General features: G+C 48.2%; 1 protein-coding gene across 1 annotated transcript in view; it reads left to right on the top strand.

Annotated features, from left to right (window-relative positions):
* LOC134065423 (protein WWC2-like) overlaps positions 1 to 15,000 on the top strand; it is a 53,305-nt gene that overhangs the window by 25,586 nt on the left and 12,719 nt on the right. Inside the window, exons 6-14 of the mRNA XM_062520547.1 lie at positions 1 to 73; positions 375 to 518; positions 1,603 to 1,676; positions 4,453 to 4,701; positions 7,531 to 7,620; positions 7,820 to 8,520; positions 10,526 to 10,646; positions 12,119 to 12,199; positions 13,317 to 13,406. The exon at positions 1 to 73 is cut by the window's left edge and continues 57 nt beyond it. Of these exons, the coding sequence (XP_062376531.1) occupies positions 1 to 73; positions 375 to 518; positions 1,603 to 1,676; positions 4,453 to 4,701; positions 7,531 to 7,620; positions 7,820 to 8,520; positions 10,526 to 10,646; positions 12,119 to 12,199; positions 13,317 to 13,406 (1,623 nt within the window). The remainder of the gene's footprint in view (positions 74 to 374; positions 519 to 1,602; positions 1,677 to 4,452; positions 4,702 to 7,530; positions 7,621 to 7,819; positions 8,521 to 10,525; positions 10,647 to 12,118; positions 12,200 to 13,316; positions 13,407 to 15,000) is intronic.

The following is a 15,000-nucleotide window of genomic DNA, read 5'->3' as shown; positions in this document are numbered from 1 at the left end:
CATCGTGAGCGAGCTCAAGTCCCTCCGCAAGGCCATCAGCTCCGGGGAGAAGGAGAAGCAGGACCTCATGCAGGTGTGTGTGTGTTGTAGGAGTGGGCTTGTGATGTGTATATAGTGTGCCTATGTCTTTACGTGTGTGTGTGTGTGTGTGTCGTATCATGCTGGCTTGTGTTTGATGATAGCCAAAGAGTCTAAGTGGTCATTGATGTCATTATTTGTCAAAGAGGTGGTGTGAATTTCTGGTTTGTAAATAGTTTGTGTGTGATTTGTACAGCTGTTTGCATGTAGGGTACAGCTGTGAGTGTGTTGGCCATGTGTGAATTTGTTCTTTCAGTTTTTTTTTTTAAACAATGTGTTTCTTTTTCTTCTCTCAGTGTTTGTTCAAACTGAAGGAGCGGTTTTACGCTGGACAGAATATGGGTCGCTCAGAACCCGACCTGCGGAACACGGCAGGTTCTCAGCCATCACTCTCCAGACAGACGCTGGACGCTGGATCGCAGACGGACGTCTCTGGAGAGGTCAGTCGAGATCAGAAGGTCAAATGAAGGAGTCGGATCAGGGTTGAGGGTTCTGACATCCCATAAAGCTCTGTTTTTGAATCGGTCACATGGACAAGGGCAATATAGCCCTTCTGCTCCACATTCCTTCATGCCTGTGGATGTGATTTCTAGAGGAATTGAAACCCACACACACACACACACACACAGACACACAGACACACAGACACACACACACACAAGCACACAAAGACACGCACATGTTTGTTCCTTGTCCAAGCTTTGTTCTGTGTGTGTAGAGTGCATAGCCTAAATGGCGGGGTGATCAGCGTAGGCCGCCAGGCTTTGTGTGTTATCAGCAGCAGGCTCCCTGTTTGCCCCAGACCCAGTGCTCCTCACTGTGGCCCTCTCCTCTCCTCTCCTATGCTCTCCTCTCCTCTCCTCTCCTCTCCTCTCCTCTCCTATGCTCTCCTCTCCTCTCCTCTCCTCTCCTCTCCTCTCCTCTCCTCTCCTGAGGAATGCTCCCCTGCTCTGGGGCCTTCCCTCTGGAATGGGCTCTTCACAGGGGGAGGGGGCAGGAGGGGGATGATAGCCTAGCACAATCTGAAGTGTGGAGTGGGTTTGGGTATGCACACTCACTCACACACACACACACACACACACACACACACACACACACACACACACACACACACACACACACACACACACACACACACACACACACACTCACAGGTTGGGAGTAGGAGAGTAAGCAGCTTAGAGCTGGGTGCTGTTCTCTCTCCAGCTCTGAGCTTTGAGGCTGTGTCCACTCTGCTGGAATGTTGACGGGGGAGAATGGGGTGGGCTTCTTTAATGATGTTAAACCTGCTCACTGCAAGCGCCTCCATGTGATGTTTTTGCACTTTCGCACCGAACCCCACCACACTGGGACGAAGTAGGCGAGAGGTTACCGACGTGTGAGCGTAGTCACACAGGTGCATGTGAACACCGCTCCTCTGAGCCTTACATGTGATGTGTGTGTGTGTGTGTGTGTGTGTGTGTGTGTGTGTCTCTGACTGACACCCATTCTCTCTCTCTCTCTGTCTCTCTCTCACTCTCTCAGGCTGGTTTGAGGAGTAGGTCCTCTGTGGCTGAGAAGGTCAGATTGAGCCTACAGTATGAAGAGGCCAAAAGAAGGTATTGTCCTCCCTCTCTTTCTCTTTCTCTTTCTCCTTCTTCCCCTGGCATCCCTCAGTTACTCTTATAAGAGTGAATCCTGCATGGCGCTTAGACCCTGGATGTGAGTCTAAGTGTCTGTTATTGTGTGTACTGTAGATTTGTGTTGCACACGATATACAGTTAAGCCCAAAATTATTAGCCCCCCTTATGAATTCAGACATAATCCTTTGTTTATACATGAAAATGACCATTTCCAAAAATGTGCCTAGTTTATATGATTACAGAAGCGCAAAAACAGTATGCCCACAAAGTTTGATGATCATTGTTTACTCATGCTCTGATTTGTGACAAGAAAAGCAAAAATTGACATGTTCAAAATTATTAGCCCCCAGACCATTAATAGTCAATAGTATAGCCTTTCTTTGCTTCAACTGACAACAACTTCTTTGAATAGTCTTTTACTAGGTTGGCACATATCTCTTAAGCACTCTTTAGCTCCAGCTCGTCCAAACTGCATGGTTTTCTTGTATGGACTCTTGCTTTAAGCACGTGCCACAGATTCTCAATGGGGTTGAGGTCTGGTCTCTGTGTAGGCTATTCCAGCACCTTGATTTTGGTATCCTTTAGGGCGTTTTAGACCACTTTTCACTATGCTTTAGGTTATTATCATGCTGAAAGACCTGGTGGTGACCTAAGCCTAGACTAAGAGCAGGCGTCTTGATGTTATCCCTCAAAAGGTCAACATAATCTTTCTTTTTCATGATCCCATGCACCCAAACAAGGCTCCCTGTGCCTGAGACAGCAACACAGCCCCATAACATGATCCTCCTACCACCATGCTTCACTGTGGGAACTGTATTTTTATGGTTGTAGGCCTTCCCTTTTTTCGCCAAACATAGGCAACATCCATGGGCCCAAACAGCTCCAGTTTAATGTCATCAGACCAAAGGACAGTTTTCCAAAACTCATTTTTAGCTTTTAAATGTGCATGGGCAAAGTTCAGTCTGACTTTGAAGCACCCCTTTTGGAGTAATGGGTTTTTTCTCAGCCGATGACCTTGGAGGCCTCCACAATAAAAATCCCTCGCTACTGTCTTCCTCAAGACTTTAACCCCAGAGGTCTCAAGGTCAGCAACTATCATTTCGGCGGATGTGCAGGGTTGCTTGCTAACATCCCTGATGATTTTTCTCTCTAGATTGAGATATTTAGCATTTTCATCCACACTTAGGTTTGTTATGCACAGACTTGGAACTCTTTGTACTTTGTAATGATGCCTTGCACGGCTGTTCTACAGACTGTGAAGCATCTAGAGATTACAGTGTAGTCTTTCTCCATATTATAGGCCTCAATGATGTTCTTTCTGAGGTCCAGACAGATTTCCTTTATCTTCAGTATGCCTGTAAAGGCAGTCCCCTCTCAGACAGGTGTTCCAAGTGCCTGTAGGCCTGTTCCTTGAAGTCTTTAGGTAAACAATCAATGCTGGTTGGGTGTTCAGGTGTTGTCTGGACATTAACTAACTGCAAAGGTGTGGCTTGAAAGGTGACAGGTTGGTCGTGTGTGTTTAAAAGCAAAAAAATCACATGGGGGCTATTAATTTTGACCACTCCACTTTTCACACAATTTGAGATTAAGCATTCCTAATAACATATTAACACTCCAAAATGCACCAGATTCTACATAATAACACTGGCGAATGTTTGATTTTTAAAATTTGATCAGGGATGAAAAATTTAGGGAGAATTTTAGAGTAATGTTCCAAAATTTCAGGGGGGCTAATAATTTTGGGCTTAACTGTACATGTCTATTTGTTTGTGCACAAGTTTAGGTTGGAATTCAATTTGTAAGAGCCATAGTTTTGGCCAGATGCATTTCTGGCGGTCCCCTTGTTTTCACACATTAGCAGTAATGGGAGTGACTTTGTCCGTGTGTGTGTGTGTGTGTGTGTGTGTGTGTGTGTGTGTGTGTGGAGGGTTTTAGGGGGGAGCCTTCAGGCCTCTTGCTCAGGCAGGTAGCCCCCCTCTCCCCCTGGACAGACAGACTAATCCCCAGTGTTTTGGCCCGCAGACACTCTAATCCCACCGCATGAATTAGGGCCCAGCTACAGCAGGTGTTTCCTCCTGTGCCAGGCTGTGCAGGCAGGCGGGCAAGCCACTCTCTGCCCACGGGGCCATTGCCACAGTCCTGCTGTAGGACGCTGCTGTGTGTGTGTGTGTGTGTATGCCCAGTTTTTGTCTGTATCATCTGTGCTCATTCTTCTTCTCAATGTGTCTGTGATGTGAATTCTCTCTCTCTCCCTCATCCCCTTTATTCCCCTCTTCCTCCTCTTCTCTCTGAGTTTGATACAGTACTTGTGGATGTTCCCATGTTACAGTATTCAAGTAACTAAGTATTGGTTTAATAAAGGAGTGTTAAACTTATCTCCCCCATCCTCTCTCTCTCTCTCCTCTCTCCATCTCTCAATCCCCCTTCTCCCTCTCTCCTTTCTCTCCCTATATCTCTCTCCCTCTTTCCCACCTCCCTCACTCTCCCTCTATCTCTCTCTGTCTCTTCTCCCTCTATCCCTCTCCCTCCCTTTTCTCTCTCTCTCTTCCCTCTATATCCTTCTCTCCCTCTCTCCCTCCCTCTATCTCGCTCTCTCCCTCTTTCTCTCCTCCCTCTCTCCCTCTATCTCCCTCTTCCCCCTCTCTTCCTCTCTCTCTCTCTATCTCTATCTTCCTCTCCCTCTCTCTCCTCCTCTCTCCTCCTCTCTCTCCCTCTTCTCCACCCCTCCACCCCCCCCCCCTCTCTGTCTCAGCATGGCGAATGTGAAGATCGAGCTGGCCAAGCTGGAGGGCGAGTGCTGGCCGGTGGGCGCGGTGGACGCGGAGCGGGAGCGGCTGCTGCTGCTGAGCGAGAAGGAGGAGCTGCTCAAGGAGCTGCAGTTCGTGTGGCCGCGGCGACGCTCGGCCACCGAGCTCCACCGCCTGGACCAGGAGCGCTCACGCCTCGAGGAGGACCTGCAGAGCCTCAGGGCGGCGCCGCCCAGCCAGGCCCTGGCACAGAGGTGAGCAGCGCAGCCTTACCCAACCCACGGGGCACCCGGCACGGGCACACAGTGGGTGCACTGGAAACCAGCGATTGCACTGTGTCTGTTTGTTCACACGCACACACACACACACACACACACACACACACACACACACACACACACACACACACACACACACAAACCACGCCCTGACACAGAAGTGAGCAGCCCAGCACAGCCCTACCCAACCTATGGGCACAGGCACTGGCATGGTTATTGGGAACGCAGTGTACGCACTGGAAACCAGCTGATTGCACTGTGTGTGTGCATAATTGAGTTGCTGAGTGATTGCTCCACTGGTTGGGCAGGATGGAAAGTCCCGCAAAGATGAGATGAGTGCACCCACATGGTCTCGCCCCTCAGTTGCCCTTCGCCCCCTCTCACGACACCAACACATCCCCAGAGCACAGTGCTCATAGGAGGGGACTCCTCGTGGTGGAGATTGACCTAAAGGGATCTGGGTAATGATGTTTACTTGGGCACTGTTGTAGTTAGATACAGGACAGGTTAGATGCGGGACAGGCAGGATTATCCTTGCAAACATCGTCACGTGAACATGAAAAGCCTAAAGCAACATGAATAGCCTAAAGGAATTGAATACAGTAATTTCCCGCATGTAAGCCGCATTGTGTATAAGCCACAGGACATTGTTTTATGCAAGTTAAAAGGAACAAAACCATATTAACACCATATTAACTGGCCCCCTGTATTAACCTCATAGCTGAGGAAATTTTGCAAAATCAATGTATAAGCCGCGGCTAATAGTCGGGAAATTACGGGTAGTTTGATAGTTTTGGTCATTTGATGAATAGGCTAGTATATGCTATCGATGGCTTCTCAAATTGGCTTTTGCACTTGCTACGTGAATAGCTTGAAGTGTCGTCGATTAGCTTGTATGCGCTGTTCTGTTGTTTCATCGATGTTTCGGATCTGATGTAAAGTTCGCATCATCAAGGCAACACAGCGCAACAACGCATTTATTTACCGTCATCTCCCACCCCCTGCAAGTGCTGACATTGCCCAACCCCTCACGCCAACTACTCAGGTATAGTATGAACAGCAGTCACCCGTATCTCACTCGGACATAAGGCTCGTGTCGTGCCTCTACTCGGGTGAGTATGTCCGAGTGACTTCTAGAAGTCACGTGGGAAAGTGGCTGAAGTGTATGTGTATGTGGACTCCATTATGGAATGTCAGCCTACACAGCTGACATGGAGGCAAGAAACACACTAGCGCCCTAATAGTGTGTGTGTGTGTGTGTGTGTGTGGTGGCTGCGCCATTAAAAAAGGAAAAGAAACGTTGCCCAGTCAGGCAAAGGTGTGAAGAGAAGCACATCCCTCTCACACCTCCTATACATTCCCTATGGGCACGCCAGCGGAGAGCTCCAGCTTCTCACTCTCGGTGGTGTTGACGTGTGCCAAGCCTGTGCTGTGACTGTCCCACCTCCCCATCCCTGCTGCGGACATTCCCACCTCCCCATCACCAGGGGAGTATGCACACACACACACACACACACACACACACACACACACACACACACACACACACACACACTCACACACACACTGCGGACATTCCCACCTCCAGTGCACCATGGTGCCACTGCAGAGTTATTATGCCGTACCCCATCAACAGGGGAGTATATACAAACACACACACACACACTCTCACACACACACACAGTCCCCACTGAGCCATCAGTCACTGTCTGTCTCCAAAGATGGTGTTCAGGGAGTCAAGTCAGATCCACAGTCCAGGCCTGAGCTGTTCAGATGGACAGAGATCCAGCCTCTAAGCCCCTAACCACCCACACAATCACAGCATGACAAGTATCTGGGAAAGCCAAACACAAGTCCACACCAATGGCCCTGTGTGTGTCTGTGTGTCTGTGTGTCTGTGTGTGTGTGTGTGTGTGTGTGTCTCTCCGTCCACGGACTTCGGGCACTTTCCTCAAAGCCCCTCTCCCGTCTCCTCAGAGCACCGTCTGCCAGCTTGATGGTGATTAGTGAGGAGGGGGCAGTTGGTGTGTGTGTGTGGTGGGGGTTGGGGGGGTGCCTTTTGTGAAACCCTTCCCATAAGCCTGAAACAGTTTGCCGCCTACAAGGTTGTTGTTTTTATTTCTAATGAATGCTTCAAAAGGGTAAACACACTAGGTGCCTTTAATTACCTCTGATTTGCATACTAATTGTGTGGTAATTGTTGTGTTCAGTGATGGTGCAACACGCGAGCAAGGGCAACGCTAGTGACACCATAATTGACGACATTGTGGTTTTTAGATACCTAATTGTAATTGCATATTGTGTGTGTGTGTGTGTGTGTGTGTGTGTGTGTGTGTGTGTGTGTGTGTGTCCATACACACCCGCATGGAAGAGAAACACACTCCCCCCACTCTGCATATACACCCAGCACACTGCAACCAGCTGATTGCACTGTGTCTGTGCATAATTAGTTGCTGTGCGATTGCTCCACTGGTTTGACAGTAATTAAGGCCAATGTTGTTTTAAGCTGCTCTGATGTTACTGTAGGCACACAGGGAATAGGAGACACAGAGGGCATATAGAGGAGAGCCTCAGAGATCCCAAAATAAAATAAAATAAATTAAAAAAAAGAAATCAATGAAACCAAAGAAAAATGAATATTTGAAATATCTGCGGAAAAAAAAACATTGTTTTCTCTTTTTGTGTGTTCAAGGAGGATACTTTGTTATTTACATAGTCTTCAACGCCTCTGAGGGTTGTTAGAAAAGGGCACTTAGTGTTTTGTTTTTGATATGAACATCCTTGTGTGGTTGTGTGGGTTTTCAGGCTGAAAATTCAGGAGAGGCGGCGGGTTCTGATGCAGAGGTTGGCAGAATCTACAAGGTTGGCCACGATGCTCCAATCACAGCTCAAAAGGTGAGTCTGTGCACACTCTGACATGCGCCTACATCTACACACACACACACACACACACACACACACACACACACACACACACACACACACACACACACACAAGCAACATTTCTGGGTTGTGGATGAACCGTATTCGCCCCTGTTCATGTGTGTGTGTGTGTGTGCGTGTGTGTGTGTCTCCTCTCCTCCCTGTGTGCAGTCTGTCGGCCAGCACGCTGTCGGTGTCGTCGGGCAGCAGCCTGGGCTCGCTGGCGTCCAGTCGCGGCTCCCTCAACACGTCCAGCAGCCGCGGCTCGCTCAACTCCCTGAGCTCCGGCGACCTGTTCTACAGCCAGTCGGACGCCGCCGCCGCCAGCGCCGCCGACTTGGACTACCAGTACAAGCTGGACCTGCTGCTCCAGGACCAGCCTCCGTCCGCGTACGGCCCGCCGGGGCCCATCACCACCATCCACGAGCACGAGGTGTCCAAGACGCCCTCGGCCGCGTCGTCATCCTCCTCCTCCAGGGGACCTCCGTTCTCCGCGGGGCCCGGCGGCCCGCTGTCCCTCTCGGCCAACCTGCAGGCGGCGGACGGCGGCTCGGTCCCGGCGCACTGCGTGGTGGCGTCCACCAAGCCGCCGGCCGAGCCGTCCAAGTCGGTCACGTCGCTGTCGTCGCGCTCGTCGCTGTCGTCGCTGTCGCCACCCGGCTCGCCGCTGGTGGTGGACGGGGCCTTCCTCCACCCCTCGGTGCAGGACATCTCCGCCGGACAGGACTACGGGGAAGGGGAGCTGCCGGCGGACTTCGCCGGGCTGGGCTTCTACGACAGAGCGCTGGTGTTTGACCCCGACTCTGAGGACAAGGAGACCGGAGAGGGCGTCAGGAGGGTCCCCCTGACCACCTTACAGGAAGGAGTGACGGGTATGAGAACTGCCCCTTCGGCATTTGTACCGACAGCATCTCACACACATAATCCATCTCCTGGGATAGTGGTATTAGGCCAATAATCACTAGCTGATTACCAGATCAGTAGTCTAGTTTATTGTGTTACAGCTAGGATCTGGAAGATCACAGGATGGCATTTTGGCATTTACTGTTCTTGTAATTGTTTAAGGGGAAATGAACCCAAAAACAACATTTGTTAGTGTTGTTGACCAAATGTGTTGAAATATGGTAAGCTGACATAGATGCTCTACCTATATTGGCCTCCATTTCAGCAGTAGTCTGGCTGTTTCTGTGAACACCAGAGATGACCGCTGCATGTTGGCTCCAGCCCTTAGCTGCAGCGTTTCAACACGAACCTGTTGATCTGCCGCCAGCTCCGAGGTGTAAAGAGCTTTTTGAATCAGAAGCTTGATCTCTGGCGTCCTCTCTGTAATCCAAACACACTCATTAACCACAGAGGGGAAAACTTCTCAGTCGCCTCGGCTCCAGTCCAGTCATGATGACGGATTATGTTTCCCCAGCAGCAGAGTGGGCATTCATAGAGCCATCTCTCCTGTCCCTCATCCTCACTAAGCCGGTCACATAGGCCATAGGGTGCTACTGCAGTGCAGTCCTATCAGCCTGTGTGTGTTGATGGCTGGCCTTGAGCATGGAGTCGTCGTTTTTTTTGCCGCTGAATGGGTTCCATTTATGCATTTTAACACTGGATCAATGAAGGTACAGTATGTAGGCTATTGCAGGAAGGTAGATCACACAATAACATTTCAGATTGGACGTATCGACAGATCGAACCGAATCGTCAGACCACATCCATGTCTCAGAAGGGGTATTTTGACAGAAGTTGCCGGAAATTTCAGAAGCGAAATGTGTTTTCGCAGAGAAGAAACAAGACAGCTGACCTTGAAGTTACTTTTAAGGCATACAGTAGGAGTAGCTGATGGAAGTCTTAAGATCACAGTTAATCAAAACAGTCTGTAAGTCTGGTCTACCAAGAGACAGTCATTAGATGAGCCCTGCTTTGAGATGGTTACAATGGACGTGGAGAATAGAGGAGAATAGAGGACCTATGAGTCTGGCTCAGGCGAATGTGTTGAAAAGAAAGCCAGATGAGCTATGCCGGGCTCTATAAGTGACAGTCTTAGATCAGGAGTCTGAGTGAAGACCCCCAAAGCTCGGAAGCCAATCTGTCTTTTTTACACTTCACACCCCTCTATTGTGTAAGGAGGACATTTTGTTAGGAAGAAAGGCAAATTCCTTTTTTTTTTTTTTTTGCCAGTGAATGTTATTGGGAGTCATTTCCATGCAGCACATTCAGGTGGCCCTCTCATTATTTATTTATTATGTATTTATTTTTAAGACCGTCGATAAGCCAAGTCTCTTTTTTTCAAGGCACATCCAAATCAGACAATGGATAGCTGAAAAATAGCTTGCTACTACCTCTGCTACCTGTGACAGAAGAGGAAATAGTTTTCCACTCTCCTCCTCTGAGCCTGCATGCATTTTTGCTAGTGTAACACTGCCATCTATTGTCAGACAGTGGGTACTGCATAGAAGGACTGCGCGGTAGAAGCCTTTGTTTTTGCTGGGTGTGTTGGGCTGATGAGTTCTTTTTATGCATGTGCACAGCACAGACGCTTTTTGGTGCAGCACTAATAGTGAACCATTGCACACAAAAAAACAACAAAAAAATCTCCAGAATGGGCGTTGTGAAATATTCTATATTTCTTAGATGGATAATTACATGGATTACTACTCATGGATACCATCCATTATTGCTACTCTAGATTATAATGAATCACATTAATTAAGTGGAGCACTAAACCCACATGAATATGCAGCACACTGACTCACACGTATCATATGAATCTGCACAGGCAGATATCTGGAAAATTAGGCTGTGAAGGGTGAGTGTCATGTACGTCTCTCTTTCTCTCTCTCTCTCTCTCTCTCTTTCTCCCTCTCTCGCTCTCTCTCTCTCAAGATGTCGAGTTTGCGCGTCACTCTGCAGACTCTTTGGAGGACAAGCCGGCGTGTGTGTCTGCTGCTGTGTCAGACGAGTCGGTGGCTGGCGACAGTGGCGTGTATGAAGCGTCAGTCAAACGGTAAACTCCCCCTCTCTTCTCCTCTCCTCTCCTGTCTCCGCTCCCTTCCACTCTTTTCTATCCGCTAGCCCGTTCTGCTTGTTTTCTTTTCTCTTGTTCCCTTTTCTCTCCTTTTCCTTTTTCTTGCTACTCGCTAGAGTGTGGCTGGACATCATTTATTTTACATTCTAAAAACATTTACCAGTGCCTGTTGCAATCTGTTACAGATGAAAATAGTCATTCATTTGCTTTTGGCCAAAACACAAATGACAACACCAGTCCAGCACATACATTTTCTGTTGTCAAGGGGTTTTCAGTCCCCTACGTTTCGGGCAGAAGCGTTTTACTTTTATTGATTTGTTTTTAATCAGTTTTAACTGAGTAATGAAGAGGTGAAGAAAGCACTGCTCCCTACATGTTTTTCCTCCTCCCTGCCCTTTGCTTTGGAGCCATTCATCTTGAGAAGGTCAGCTTGGAGCTTTTCACAATCACCTGCGGAGGTCAGCGCCCAATATGGATGCGGCGGCATTGAGCACAGCCCAATGAACGCTTTTAGAAATCAATGTGGTTGTGCAGTCCAGCTTCTGCTGCAGAGCTTTTTTTATTATTATTATTTCATTGTACACACACACAGACACATACACATACACAAACACCCTCATACAAATACACACTCTCACAAACACACACACACACACACTCAAGCACTAAAGTGTTAGTCACAGCCCACACACACACACACACACACACACATGCACACCCACCCACCCACACACACACACACACACACACACACACACGCGCACACACACCAGAGGCTAAAAGGCATGATCATGACCATCATTCCACATCATCAGCATGATCTTCATCACCTCCCCATTGTGTCCCTCTACCTCTGTAGTGTGGCTGTGTCTCTGCCTGTGCAGTATGTCCCTGTAGAGACGCTCGGGACACTCACAGTGCCGCTCCGCTGGCAGCCTCTGTGCCTCCTGCTCCCAGCATTACTCCCTCTCACCTCCTCATTTGTCTTCTGCTTTAACTATGTACTGCCTGCCTGCATCTCTCTCTCTCTCTCTCTCTCTCTCTCTCTCTCTCTCTCTCAGTCACGCACACACACACACAGACACACACACTTATGTTTTTCGAGCTCGCTCCTTTCTTCCTCGTTGCTCTCCGTCTGGTGCGGTTTAATTAGGCCACTTGACGGGGGCCGACTCCGGCTCCCAGAGTGCTTTGCTTCAGAAGGGCCTCGCTGTTTGTAATTAATCTGATCAGAGACCTCTTCACCTGGCCCCCTCCAACAGGGGCAGGAAATGAAAAAATAATAGCACCACTCTGAAGTCATACTCAAGTGTGTGTGTGTGTGTGTGTGTGTGTGTGTGTGTGTGTGTGTGTGTGTGTGTGTGTGTGTGTGTGTCTGGCTGTGTGTGTGTGTGTGTGTGTGTGTGTGTGTGTGTGTGTGTGTCTGCATCTGCGTCTGCGTCTGCATCCAGGTCAAATGAAGTGGAAGACCCTGTATATATTGAGGACGAGCCAATTCTACCTGAGACGGCCCAAGTTCAGATGGGAATGAAGTAAGTAAACAAACACACACACACACACACACACACACACACCCTACAGTACACACACACACACACCACCTCGTATAAACACACTCAGAATGTCTGGTCCATACTCCACTATGCACTTCACTAGGTCTCTTCATGCCGTTTAAGGCTGTACTTCATGTGTGCTCAGAAAACTTTTTTTTCTACAACCCTAGAAAGCGCTTTGGAAGAATCCCTTAAGATGAACAGTTCTGCAAAAGTCTAGTTTGGGCAAGGATTAAAGCAGTTTGTTACTGCTTGGGCTAGGATTACAGTAGTGTATCACCTTCTTAAGCCCAAGTGTTCACAAGAAACATGGAAGATAAATCAATCTCATTTGTTCTGGTAGTTTTTGGCCATTATGCGTGCCTGCATATGTGTGTGTTCAATACTCCCCTAGCTCATCACTATCCCTCTTCTTTCCACTACACACACACACACACACACACACACACACACACACACACACACACACACACACACACACACACACAAATACACAGACACACACATACACAGACACACACATACATACATACATACAGAGGTAATGCTAAAGCCAAATGAAATCTCATGCCAATGACTTTAATTCCCATGAGCTTACACATGGGAAGTGAAATGTTTTTCAGCATTAAATATTTAGTATGAAGTTGCAACCTTATTTGTGGTGATTTGACTTCTGAAAGTATTGATCGAACTCATTGATTTAATAGTACACCCATTTGAAAGGAATCGTATTGGTATGTTACAACTGTCCAATGGGTGCATTGCTCTCCGCTCCAAACAGAACGGAAAATTAAGTCTGTCTGGACATGGAGGGAAAAACTATCAACATTCATGAGATTCAAATGATTTCTTCATCTATACATATTGTTAAAACACTCTCTGAACTGAGCAAATTGTGGTTAAATTGAACTGAGAGTTGATTTCCACATCAGTTAACCCTGGTCACTCACAGCGGAGCCAGGCACCAGCCAGGCACTTGGTCCAGTGTGAGAGCACTGGACTGGTGTTTGACTTGTGTCTATGAACTCTCCTTTACTTAACCCTCCTATGCTCTGTGTGTGTGTGTGTGTGTGTGTGTGTGTGTGTGTGTTTGCAGGTACGATGCAGCCACCTCCAGCTTCATCATGTTGCTGATGCAGCTGCAGAACGTCGCCGCCCTGCTGGTGCCTCTGGCCACCACTAAAGTGTGAGTATGCTTGCTGTTCCGAGCGCGGGCTTCAGGCTTTTTCTCCGTGTGTGTGTGTGTGTGTGTGTGCTTTTTTAGCGTAGCATTTCTGAAACCTTTTTTCCCTCATGGTACACAGGCTCACCATCATGACATGAAAACACAAAAGTCACAACATTACAAGTTCCTTGCTGTTTATTGCTCCCTCAGTCCCCAAAGCTCTGGTATTTCAACACATAAAACCAGCAAGCCGTGTGTGAACCCATAGCTCAAGCATTGATTGTAGCCTATCGACTGTCTGTCGCTCACTGCTTTCATTTTGCTTTTTTTCCGTTCGGTGTGACTATAGGAGGGGTGGGTCATGTTCATGGTCAGACACCTTTTGAGTTATTTGTTCAGTTTCTTTTTCCCAACGTCTTTCGGCTATACAGCACGACTGTTATTACTTCTTTGCCGTTTCTGAATGCAGCTGTGGTGTGTGCCGTGTCTGAGGGGGGATTGGCTGATCGTGTCGCATGAGTTTTAACATTCCTAGTGTTCCTATGAAAAATGGTGTCAAGAAATATGGACGCAAGTGCAAAACTATATGCGGATTAAATAGTCAGTTACTTTTAAAGGTAATTTCTTGACATGATGTTTCGTTAGCTAGTTAAAGATGCTGTGGGCCTAATTCAAGGAAACCCTGAAGAAGGAAGGCACTGCTTAAAAACCAACGCTCACCATGGGGAGGTGTAGTACAGGCGGCAGCACCATACCACAGTAGGGTCTCCGTGCCCACTGGGTGCCCAGGGTTGCCCATGGGGACTCAGGTTCAATTCCGACCTGCAGTCATTTCTCAGCCCATCTCTGTCTCCCATTGACCTCCTGTCTCTTCCCACTATCCTATCAACATGAAGGCAAAAAGGGCAAAAAATATATTCTACCGTAGAGAAAAAAACAAATGGTCATGGTCATTAGTGATGGGCATTGAAGCTACTGGCAGTGCATGTTGTACTGTGTAGGAGGGCTTTCACGGTCCTTAGGGTCAGCATATGGCACGTAGGCGACTGCCGCCAGCCAGTCGTGCACAGTTGTTATGTCCTATGTCATGTTGCGTGAGGCTAAACCGACTTGGTTGTCGATCGGCCATGAATCTACTGTACCGACAGCACACAGAATTGAACAGTTCTCCAGCGTACATACTGTATAGAGGCAGTGGTAGTCTATTGGTTAAGGAGTTGGCTAGCGTGCAGTAGCCTGAAAGTTGTGGGATCCCGGCTTCCACCGTTGTGCCCTTGAGCAAGTCGCTCTAGGGAGTGTAATCCCTTGTAATATAGTTGACATACTGTATGTAAGTTACTTAGGACAACAACAGTTTCTGTAAAATACATGTAAATGTAAATATTTGAGGTTTCCACTGTGCCATAAACATCCCCATCCATTGGCTGTGCATTGACCTTATTTCTCATCTTCAGTAACCAAGGGGTTGTTGTGAAGTAGGTCACTGCATACGGTATGAGCTCACCCAGCGTCAGCTGTTGGAGCACACGCGTCTGACACCTCGTGAACTCCTCAGCCTCCGAGAGGAGTTTATTCTCCAGCGGAGAACGGCACGGGCAGATGCCACGTAATCTGC

The sequence above is a fragment of the Sardina pilchardus genome, chromosome 2, assembly GCF_963854185.1.
Source record: "Sardina pilchardus chromosome 2, fSarPil1.1, whole genome shotgun sequence".
Taxonomy (NCBI): domain Eukaryota; kingdom Metazoa; phylum Chordata; class Actinopteri; order Clupeiformes; family Clupeidae; genus Sardina; species Sardina pilchardus.
This window is presented reverse-complemented; position numbering and strand designations above follow the sequence as displayed.